The 12,500-nt window shown below is 42.1% G+C and overlaps 1 protein-coding gene across 2 annotated transcripts in view; it reads left to right on the top strand.

Moving 5' to 3' along the window:
- The window catches only part of LOC128700896 (uncharacterized), a 146,261-nt gene that overhangs the window by 30,521 nt on the left and 103,240 nt on the right, over positions 1–12,500 (top strand). For both annotated transcript variants that reach the window (XM_070104772.1, XM_070104771.1), the window contains exons 2-3: positions 2,431–2,624; positions 6,735–6,943. In XM_070104772.1, the coding sequence (XP_069960873.1) occupies positions 2,431–2,624; positions 6,735–6,943 (403 nt within the window). The remainder of the gene's footprint in view (positions 1–2,430; positions 2,625–6,734; positions 6,944–12,500) is intronic.

Below are 12,500 nucleotides of genomic sequence, written 5' to 3'. Positions count from 1 at the left end.
GAACTTATCTACCAATCATCACTTCTGTTTCAAAGTGAACTTATCTACCAATCATCACCTCTGTTTCAAAGTGAACTTATCTACCAATCATCACCTCTGTTTCAAAGTGAACTTATCTACCAATCATCACTTCTGTTTCAAAGTGAACTTATCTACCAATCATCACCTCTGTTTCAAAGTGAACTTATCTACCAATCATCACTTCTGTTTCAAAGTGAACTTATCTACCAATCATCACTTCTGTTTCAAAGTGAACTTATCTACCAATCATCACTTCTGTTTCAAAGTGAACTTATCTACCAATCATCACCTCTGTTTCAAAGTGAACTTATCTACCAATCATCACCTCTGTTTCAAAGTGAACTTATCTACCAATCATCACTTCTGTTTCAAAGTGAACTTATCTACCAATCATCACCTCTGTTTCAAAGTGAACTTATCTACCAATCATCACCTCTGTTTCAAAGTGAACTTATCTACCAATCATCACCTCTGTTTCAAAGTGAACTTATCTACCAATCATCACCTCTGTTTCAAAGTGAACTCATCTACCAATCATCACCTCTGTTTCAAAGTGAACTCATCTACCAATCATCACCTCTGTTTCAAAGTGAACTTATCTACCAATCATCACTTCTGTTTCAAAGTGAACTTATCTACCAATCATCACCTCTGTTTCAAAGTGAACTTATCTACCAATCATCACCTCTCTTTCAAAGTGAACTTATCTACCAATCATCACCTCTGTTTCAAAGTGAACTTATCTACCAATCATCACCTCTCTTTCAAAGTGAACTTATCTACCAATCATCACCTCTCTTTCAAAGTGAACTTATCTACCAATCATCACCTCTCTTTCAAAGTGAACTTATCTACCAATCATCACTTCTGTTTCAAAGTGAACTTATCTACCAATCATCACCTCTGTTTCAAAGTGAACTTATCTACCAATCATCACTTCTGTTTCAAAGTGAACTTATCTACCAATCATCACCTCTGTTTCAAAGTGAACTTATCTACCAATCATCACCTCTGTTTCAAAGTGAACTTATCTACCAATCATCACCTCTGTTTCAAAGTGAACTTATCTACCAATCATCACCTCTCTTTCAAAGTGAACTTATCTACCAATCATCACTTCTGTTTCAAAGTGAACTTATCTACCAATCATCACCTCTGTTTCAAAGTGAACTTATCTACCAATCATCACTTCTGTTTCAAAGTGAACTTATCTACCAATCATCACCTCTGTTTCAAAGTGAACTTATCTACCAATCATCACCTCTGTTTCAAAGTGAACTTATCTACCAATCATCACCTCTCTTTCAAAGTGAACTTATCTACCAATCATCACTTCTGTTTCAAAGTGAACTTATCTACCAATCATCACCTCTGTTTCAAAGTGAACTTATCTACCAATCATCACCTCTCTTTCAAAGTGAACTTATCTACCAATCATCACTTCTGTTTCAAAGTGAACTTATCTACCAATCATCACCTCTGTTTCAAAGTGAACTTATCTACCAATCATCACTTCTGTTTCAAAGTGAACTTATCTACCAATCATCACTTCTGTTTCAAAGTGAACTCATCTACCAATCATCACTTCTGTTTCAAAGTGAACTCATCTACCAATCATCGCCTCTGTTTCAAAGTGAACTCATCTACCAATCATCGCCACTGTTTCAAAGTGAACTCATCTACCAATCATCACCTCTGTTTCAAAGTGAACTCATCTACCAATCATCACCTCTGTTTCAAAATAAACTCATCTACCAATCATCGCCTCTGTTTCAAAGTGAACTCATCTACCAATCATCGTCTCTGTTTCAAAATAAACTCATCTACCAATCATCGCCTCTGTTTCAAAGTGAACTCATCTACCAATCATCGCCTCTGTTTCAAAGTGAACTCATCTACCAATCATCGCCTCTGTTTCAAAATAAACTCATCTACCAATCATCATTTCTGTTTCAAAATAAACTCATCTACCAATCATCACCTCTGTTTCAAAATCAACTCATCTACCAGTCATCGCCTCTGTTTCAAAATCAACTCATCTACCAATCATCGCCTCTGTTTCAAAATCAACTCATCTACCAATCATCGCCTCTGTTTCAAAATCAACTCATCTACCAATCATCGCCTCTGTTTCAAAATAACCAAGTTTTGTTTAATGCTTTGTGGATTATCATAATCAAGGGGGAGCGCTGAACATGTAGGATTATGCAGCGCCTGTGAGGGGGGGGATGTGAAAGGTATTCAGGCTTAATTTAGGGAACTGGAGCACAGATCCAATTCCCTAGATCAAGAGCCCCTCACCAACGTCAAGGAACCTTGAGGGAACGGCTTTGAGGAGCTACCACAGGTCACCGTAGGCTCTAATTCGTCTCAACTTCCATCTGGCTGACCTTTTTCCCCCATCCACAGGGCAGATGTATGGGGAAAGGCTCTCGTCAGCGCCCTCCACTGGGCCCCCATCAGCTACTCAACAAGGGCGATACTGGAGCATCAAGGACTCATCCTCGAAAATATATCACTGGAGGACTCTGGAGAGTACAGCTGCGAGGTGGAGTTCTTCAGGTCTCCGCCTCAGGTTTCAAGGACCAGACTCAGTGTTGTGGGTACGTTCCTTGAACTTTTTTTGTGAACACATTTGGGTACATCCTCAGTGTGCTGCTACTATTGGCTAAACGATATTTACATTGTAGGAGTTTCACAGTATGTGCTGCAACACAATACTGTTTAATAGTTATACTGTGTGAATGATCGCTAGTGTGCTTACACTGTTCCATTTGACAAACATGCGTGAGCGTGTTTGATAGGAGTGAATGGAGACAAATGGTTTTTAATACTTGACGTGCTGTTGGAGTGTGAGCAAAGTAACATTTATGAAGGGGTTCAGGGAAACCGGCAGGCCGGACTTGAGTCCTGGAGATGGGAAGTACAGTGCCTGCACTCTGAAGGAGGGGTGTTAATGTTGCAGTTTAAAAACTGTAGTGTAAAGCACCCTTCTGGCAAGACAGTGATGGAGTGAATGATGGTGAAAGTTTTTCTTTTTCGGGCCACCCTGCCTTGGTGGGAATCGGCCAGTGTGATAATAAAATAAAATAAAATTGTGGGAACATACACGGTGTATAGTTATACCGTAAAGAATAAAAAGGCACAATACAGTGTCTTGAACAATACACACACAAAAAAATCTTACTTACCTGGAGAGAGTTCCGGGGGTCAACGCCCCCGCGGCCCGGTCTGTGACCAGGCCTCCTTAGGTCAGTGTCCCAGGATGCGACCCACACCAGTCGACTAACACCCAGGTACCCATTTTACTGATGGGGAACATAGACAACAGGTGGAAAGAAACACGCCCAATGTTTCTACTCTGGCTGGGAATCGAACCCAGGCCCTCACCGTGTGAAGCGAGAGCGTTAACCACCAGGCCACCAGAGCCCCAGGAGACTGGTATTTATGACGATGTTATTGTCTGACTTGGATCAGTAATTTGTCGCACAGGAGAGAGGACGGATGGGTAACTCAACTTTATTTTCATGTGTGCGGGCTTTTTTTTAAGAATGGTTATACTGTTCTTTATAAAATTATGTTTAGGGAATAACTGTATTGTGCATCATCAGTACTTCATAGTTATCATGTGGAAGATCCTGGAAGAGTTCCGGGGGTCACCGCCCCCGCGGCCCGGTCTGTGACCAGGCCTCATGGTGGATCAGGGCCTGATCAACCAGGCTGCCTTATTCTGTATGATATTGTTGGAACACAAGTAGTTTGTGACTACACTATTCTTAGTAATAGTTGTAGGTCAAACACCCTCTGTGTATTCACCTAGTTGTGGTTGTAGGGGTCGAGTCACAGCTCCTAGCCCCGCCTCTTCACTTGCCGCTACTACGTCACTCTTTAAAGCTACTTGTATGTATGGATCCTGCCTCCACTACATCACTTCCCAAACTATTCCACTTCCTGACAACTCTGCTGGTATCCTGATAGTTACAGTGGTCACGCACAGTGTTTCGCTTCCATCTTCAGTGTTTGAACACCTGAAGTGTACCGCTGCTGTCCTAATCTACAGGACAATTCCCCTCAAGGAAGGTTCCTTGATGTTGGTGAGGGGCTCTTGATTTAGGGAATTGGATCTGTGCTCCAGTTCCCCGAATTAAGCCTGAATGCCTTCCACATCCCTCCCCAGGCGCTGTATAATCTTCCGGGTTTAGCGCTTCCCCCTTGATTATAATAATAATACAGGACAATTATATTGCAAGAACACTCGCAGTGTGCTAGTTCCTTCGTGTGATACTCTGTACACAGCACACACATAGTTTTGGTCTGACGTAGCCATTAACTAGTCCAGTGATATTCACTGCATGATGCTGCTCTCTTCTGTATGTAAGTTACACAACAGGAACATTCACAGTATGATACTGGCTGTTATTTATGATGGAAAATATTGTGAAAACTGTGATTACTGTCCTGCTTGGTATAACGGGAACGGAGCGGGATAAAAGGAGGCCTGCGGCCTAGTACCTACATGCGCAGGCTGCATGGTGTCAAAGCTAGTCATGGAGCCTAGCTAGACAGGGAGCCCATGTATAACATAGTAGGTACTGTCTACATATACTACACAAGTATATTACATAGGAAATCAGTGACATTACTGACAGCTCGGTCATGTTACGTAGCGTCACGACATACAATACAAACTCTACAGCAGGCTGAACAGGCAGGTGGCTCTGGACTGATTCTATATAATAGCAAACATACAGGTAACAAAGAACTAATCATGGAAATGGTAATAGAATGTAATGCATTATAATATAGTTTATATACAAAAGGGTAGAATTGATCAATCGATCTGTATTCATGTGATTTACTGATTCTGATATATTGTATATATTCGATTGTCTCAAATCATTTCCTGGCAAAATAGCTAAGGACCCTCGTGGCAATATTTCACATTACTTGGCTCTCTTGGGCAATCAAGGGTGTTATTAACCCTCCTATGTACTATTACCACTACTACTATTACTACTACTACTATTACTACTACTACTATTACTACTACTACTATTATTACTACTACTATTACTACTACTACTCCACTATTATTACTACTACTCCACTTAAGATCGACAACACTCTAATTGCCAGACATAATGAGGGCAAATTCCTAAATTTCAGCACCCATATCCAACACATAACAAAAAAAGTATCCAAAACGGTGGGGATCCTCTCCAAGATACAATACTACGTGCTGTAAAATGCCCTTCTCACACTATACTATTCACTCATTTATCCATACCTCACCTATGCTATCTGTGCTTGGGGATCAACTGCAGCAACACATCTAAAGCCAATAATAACCCAACAAAAAGCCGCAGTAAGAATAATCACTAAATCCCATCCCTGGCAACACCCCCCCCCCCAACTCTTCATAGATCTAAACTTACTCCCTGTTCAGAACATCGACACTTACTACTGTGCAATCTACATATACAGGACCTTAAATTCCAATATTAACCTTGACCTAAAACGCTTTCATGATAGTTGTGACAGGATCCAGAGGCATAACACCAGACACAAACATCTCTATGACATACCCCATGTCCAACTAAACCTTTACAAAAATTCAATGTATGTCAAAGGCCCTAAAATCTGGAACACCCTACCTGAGAACTCTAGAACTGCAGACACACTCATCACTTTCAAAACTACAGTTAGAAAACATCTTATCTCCCTGATACACCCCGACAACTAACTACATGATAACAACCTGGTGGTTCACAATTACACTCACTCACCCACTGACTATAAACCCAGAAATACGAATCTTAATCTTAAAATAATGAATCCTAACTAGTCACAAGTTTGCCTATGACACTCCAATATAGACACTATGTATTGTGCCAAAACAAAAGCATTCACATTGTTAAACTCACAAACTATAATGTATTCACTTAGCCTTAATACCATAATCTGTAATAATTTAAAATTTAGAATTAATCTAAGTCTGCCCGAAATGCCTAGCCATGCTAGGTGTCCTAGTGGCCCCCTCTGTAATTAGTATTTTAAAACATGTAAACCACACAATATCCAAAAACTGTAAACCCCACATTGTAATCTTTATAGAGAATAAACTTGATAGATTGATTGATTGACTACTACTACTGCCACTGCTACTACTACTACTACTACTACTACTACTACTACTACTGCTACTACTACTACTACCACTGCTACTACCACTGCTACTACTACTACTACTACTACGTCGTCGTCGTCGTCGTCGTCGTCGTTAAACTTCTTATTGAATATATACCGAGGTGTATACTTGTGTGTATCTCAAAGTACATTCCTGGAGAGGTGTACGTGTCCGTGTTGATACACAGAGACAAAATCTATTTCTGTATATACACAAAGGCAAACGTATTTATGAGTGTACAAGGAGAGGCGAGTATAAACTTGTGTACGTCAAGATGTGGATATCCTTCACTGAATATACATTAAGAGTATTTTAATTCATATTTAGAGAAGAAATAATTTTTGATATTAGTGATATTAGCGTTAGTGACCTTCATGTAGTAAATATTAAAACAGGATCACTGCAATACTTCTACTAACACACGCTAAGTAGGACCTACTCACCCATCCCCACGTATGAACCTATCCAACCTATTTGTAAAGTTAGAGAATTAGTAAGTATTTTATAAACAGTGAACATTCCACAGATGCCAGGATCAACCTGACGCTGGTGTCTGAAGATGGAGTGGTTGTAGGAAGAGCTGGTGTGCCCCAAGACAACCTGACGCTGGTGTCTGAAGATGGAGTGGTTGTAGGAAGAGCTGGTGTGCCCCAAGACATCGTAGTCACCGTGGCAGGTTCTAAACCACCGTTCACCGTCTCGGGTATTATCAACGGTACCAGATACACAGCTGAGGTGAGTGTTTCATTTTATGTCATAAAGTTATGTGGTAATTCCTGTGGGTGTCAGTGGAAGGAGTGGTAGAGGCTCCACATTCTAAATTCGTGTAGTTCAGTCAGGTCAGGGAGTGATTTAGGCTTGATCCGCCATGTTTATCATTCAGTACAGTGAAGGCTGCAGATAAATGCTGAAAAATACCGACACGATGGAGAAAATATACTCAAATTTAGTATAATAAGATCCTTTATTGACCACGTTTCGCCCACACAGTGGACTTTATCAAGTCACAAACAGATCTACCTGGGTAAAGAGTACATGAGTATATAGAGTGCTGAGAGTCAGGTGGAGAATCCTGGATAGATTGGACTTGAGACGAACCTTCACGGGACGGGCAAGTATGTATGTTACTTGACTCAAGAAATCGTAATGACACTTGGGCTAGAGTTCGTCACGGCCACGCTAGCTGGAGATTCGTCTGTAAAAACTTGCATTTGTGGTCACAGAGGTGCCTGTGCTAACCTTCCTATGGTGTAGAAATATACCTAGTTGGATGAATCTTATTGTGGCTAGCTGGTCTAGTGGCTAACGCGACGGGCTGGAGTTTTGAGACTCTATGACCGCGGGTTCAATCCCGGCCGGGGGTATGGTTTAAGTATGTATGTTGCTATGTAGGACGATGAAGAAGGTTCCTGGCAAGGGGTTCATCTATGTTGTAAAAGCCGTTGATCTGATTGAAATTGTTAGATATACAGATAATTGATGATTCCAAGATTCTGCGGTACTTAGTGTCTTACCTGGCGATGAGTCTTGAGTCTCTGTAGTTCATTAAATTAATGTGTAAGCTTCGGTGCTGGACGCAGACGTTCCGTAGATCTTCCGTTCTGCCTGCGTACTATTGTTCTGAAATACGTGTTCTGTGGTCTCTGGATTCTGTATAGCCCAGCGGAGGATTGAACCCTGAGGTGTCTCTTACTGGTAATGTCCTTGATAGTGGAGGATATGGTGGTAGACACCCAGAATGAGGTATTGGAAAAGTTGTTGGAAACGAGTTTGGCAATGGAATTGGTGGGGAGAACTATGTATCTCCTCTTGGCAGTGTCTTCTCTGGATAGGTTAATAAATCTATGTCGCCAGCGTCTGCAGTCTCTAATGAAGTGACGATGATAGTGAAGTTTAGAAAAATACTTGTTAAATGAGAGACAATTCTTCCTTAGAGGAACTTACTGCTGCAGATTCTTAGTCAGGAAACGACTGTCCTGTTTCCTGACGAATCTAACCTTACATAAAACCGTATTATAAGATTAAATAAACTTACCCATATAAAGAGTTTTTGTAAAAATTGTCTGTCCTTTATATTCTTCCAAAGATTCCAGGAAACACTATGTAACTCTTAATTAATATGTAATTGTAAAATAAATATATATGTAAGTTTATTGGCTGTTCCTGATTATATAACAAGTAATTGAGATTTTAAGTTGTTGCTGAGAATTAATGTAGTTGTTACTGATTTTTTTTTTTTTTTTTTTTTTTTTATCACACTGGCCGATTCCCACCAAGGCAGGGTGGCCCGAAAAAGAAAAACTTTCACCATCATTCACTCCATCACTGTCTTGCCAGAAGGGTGCTTTACACTACAGTTTTTAAACTGCAACATTAACACCCCTCCTTCAGAGTGCAGACACTGCACTTCCCATCTCCAGGACTCAAGTCCGGCCTGCCGGTTTCCCTGAACCCCTTCATAAATGTTACTTTGCTCACACTCCAACAGCACGTCAAGTATTAAAAACCATTTGTCTCCATTCACTCCTATCAAACACGCTCATGCATGCCTGCTGGAAGTCCAAGCCCCTCGCACACAAAACCTCCTTTACCCCCTCCCTCCAACCTTTCCTAGGCCGACCCCTACCCCGCCTTCCTTCCACTACAGACTGATACACTCTTGAAGCCATTCTGTTTCGCTCCATTCTCTCTACATGTCCGAACCACCTCAACAACCCTTCCTCAGCCCTCTGGACAACAGTTTTGGTAATCCCGCACCTCCTCCTAACTTCCAAACTACGAATTCTCTGCATTATATTCACACCACACATTGCCCTCAGACATGACATCTCCACTGCCTCCAGCCTTCTCCTCGCTGCAACATTCATCACCCACGCTTCACACCCATATAAGAGCGTTGGTAAAACTATACTCTCATACATTCCCCTCTTTGCCTCCAAGGACAAAGTTCTTTGTCTCCACAGACTCCTAAGTGCACGACTCACTCTGATACTACGATATAATGAATGTTTACCTGCTGATACTACGATATAATGTATGCTTACCTGCTGATACTACGATATAATGAATGTTTACCTGCTGATACTACGATATAATGTATGCTTACCTGCTGATACTACGATATAATGAATGCTTACCTGCTGATACTACGATATAATGAATGTTTACCTGCTGATACTACGATATAATGTATGCTTACCTGCTGATACTACGATATAATGAATGCTTACCTGCTGATACTACGATATAATGAATGTTTACCTGCTGATACTACGATATAATGAATGTTTACCTGCTGATAAGTTTCTAAAGAATGAATGTACGAAATAATTTAATATCTTACTTTGTTCAAGCAAAAAGTTTATATATATTTATATGATGTTTATTAAAAGGCGGTGATTATAATTGAGAGTTTGGTAGGTAATGTTTCTTTCAAAATTATTTGTTTGCCTGACAGTTTTAGTGTGTGTGTGTGTGTGTGTGTGTGTGTGTGTGTGTGTGTGTGTGTGTGTGTATGTGTGTGTGTGTGTGTGTGTGTGTGTGTGTGTGTGTGTGTGTGTGTGTGTGTGTGTGTGTGTATGTGTGTGTGTGTGTGTGTGTGTATGTGTGTGTGTGTGTACTCACCTATTTGTACTCACCTATTTGTGGTTGCAGGGGTCGAGTCTTAGCTCCTGGCCCCGCCTCTTCACCGGTTGCTACTAGGCCCTCTCTCTCCCCGCTCCATGAGCTTTATCAAACCTCGTCTTAAAACTGTGTATGGTTCCTGCCTCCACTACGTCATTTTCTAGGCTATTCCACTGCCTTACAACTCTATGACTGAAGAAATACTTCCTACTATCTCTCTGACTCATTTGTGTCTTCAACTTCCAATTGTGGCCTCTTGTTTCTGTGTCCCCTCCCTGGAACATCCTGTCTTTGTCCACCTTGTCTATTCCACGCAGTATTTTATATGTCGTTATCATGTCTCCCCTGACCCTCCTGTCCTCCAGTGTGGTCAGGCCGATTTCCCTTAATCTTTCTTCATAGGACATTCCCCTTAGCTCTGGAACTAACCTTGTTGCAAACCTTTGTACTTTCTCTAGTTTCTTGACGTGCTTTATCAAGTGCGGGTTCCAAACAGGTGCTGCATACTCCAGTATGGGCCTGACATACACGGTGTACAGTGTCTTGAATGATTCCTTACTAAGGTATCGGAATGCTGTTCTCAGGTTTGCCAGGCGCCCATATGCTGCAGCAGTTATCTGATTGATGTGTGCTTCCGGAGACATGCTCAGTGTTATACTCACCCCAAGATCTTTCTCCTTGAGTGAGGTTTGCAGTCTTTGGCCACCTAGCCTATACTCTGTCTGTGGTCTTCTGTGCCCTTCCCCTATCTTCATGACTTTGCATTTGGCAGGATTAAATTCGAGAAGCCATTTGCTGGACCAGGTGTCCAGTCTGTCCAGGTCTCTTTGAAGTCCTGCCTGGTCCTCATCAGATTTAATTCTCCTCATTAACTTCACATCATCTGCAAACAGGGACACTTCTGAGTCTAACCCTTCCGTCATGTCGTTCACATATACCAAAAATAGCACTGGTCCTAGGACCGACCCCTGTGGGACCCCGCTCGTCACAGGTGCCCACTGTGATACATCATTACGTACCATGACTCGTTGTTGCCTCCCTGTCAGGTATTCTCTGATCCATTGCAGTGCCCTTCCTGTTATATGCGCCTGATGCTCTAGCTTCTGCACTAATCTCTTGTGAGGAACTGTGTCAAAGGCCTTCTTGCAGTCCAAGAAGATGCAATCAACCCACCCCTCTCTCTCTTGTCTTACTTCTGTTATTTTATCATAAAACTCCAGAAGGTTTGTGACACAGGATTTGCCTTCCGTGAATCCGTGCTGGTTGGCATTTATACTCCTGTTCCGTTCCAGGTGCTCCACCACTCTCCTCCTGATAATCTTCTCCATAATTTTGCATACTATACACGTCAATGACACAGGTCTATAGTTTAGTGCCTCTTTTCTGTCTCCTTTTTTAAAAATGGGAACTACATTTGCCGTCTTCCATACCTCAGGTAGTTGCCCAGTTTCCAGGGATGTGTTGAAGATTGTGGTAAGTGGCACACACAACATATCTGCTCCATCTCTAAGGACCCACGGGGAGATGTTGTCTGGTCCCATTGCCTTTGAGGTATCGATGTCCCTTAGCAGTTTCTTCACCTCCTCCTCATCTGTATGTATGTCGTCCAACACTTGTTGGTGTATTCCTTGCTGGTGTCCCCATCTGGTCTGTCCCCCCAGAGTCCTTCCTGTCTCTACTGTAAATACTTCCTTAAATCTCGTGTTGAGCTCCTCACATACCTCTTGATCGTTTTTTGTGAGTTCTCCACCTTCTTTCCTCAGCCTTATCACCTGGTCCTTGACTGTTGTCTTCCTCCTAATGTGGCTATACAGCAGTTTCGGGTCAGATTTGACTTTCGATGCTATGTCGTTTTCATACTGTCGCTGGGCCTCCCTCCTTATCTGTGCATACTCGTTTCTGGCTCTTCTACTAATCTCCTTGTTTTCCTGGGTCCTATGCCTCCTGTACCTTTTCCATTCTCTGTTGCACTTAGTTTTTGCCTCCCTACACCTTCGGGTAAACCAAGGACTCGTTTTGGTCTTCCTATTATTTCCGTTTCCCTTGGGAACAAAACTTTCCTCTGCCTCCTTGCACTTTGTTGCCACATATTCCATCATCTCGTTTACTGATTTTCCTACCATTTCTCTGTCCCACTGAACCTCCTGCAGGAAGTTTCTCATACCTGTGTAGTCCCCCCTTTTATAGTTTGGCCTGTCCCCTTCAGTTTCTGTTACCTTCTCCACTTGTAACTCTACTATATAGTCAAAACTCAGAACCACATGATCGCTAGCTCCAAGGGGCCTCTCATAAGTGATGTCCTCAATGTCTGAACTGCTCAGGGTGAACACAAGATCCAGTCTTGCTGGCTCATCCTCCCCTCTCTCTCTGGTTGTGTCCCTGACATGTTGATGCATGAGGTTTTCAAGTACCACATCCATCATCTTGGCTCTCCATGTTTCGGAACCCCCATGTGGCTCCAGGTTTTCCCAGTCGATCTCCCTGTGGTTGAAATCGCCCATTACCAGTAACTTTGCTCTGCTCGAGTGAGATCTTCTTGCCACCTCAGCCAGTGTGTCCACCATCACCCTGTTGTTTTCTTCGTACTCCTCTCTTGGCCTCCTGCAGTTCTGTGGTGGGTTATACATCACTCCAATGACTACTTTATGTTCTCCGGACTGAATTGTAC

The sequence above is a fragment of the Cherax quadricarinatus genome, chromosome 94, assembly GCF_038502225.1.
Source record: "Cherax quadricarinatus isolate ZL_2023a chromosome 94, ASM3850222v1, whole genome shotgun sequence".
Classification (NCBI taxonomy): Eukaryota; Metazoa; Arthropoda; class Malacostraca; order Decapoda; family Parastacidae; genus Cherax; species Cherax quadricarinatus.
The sequence above is the reverse complement of the archived record's forward strand: the minus strand, read 5'-3'. Positions and strand labels throughout refer to the sequence as shown.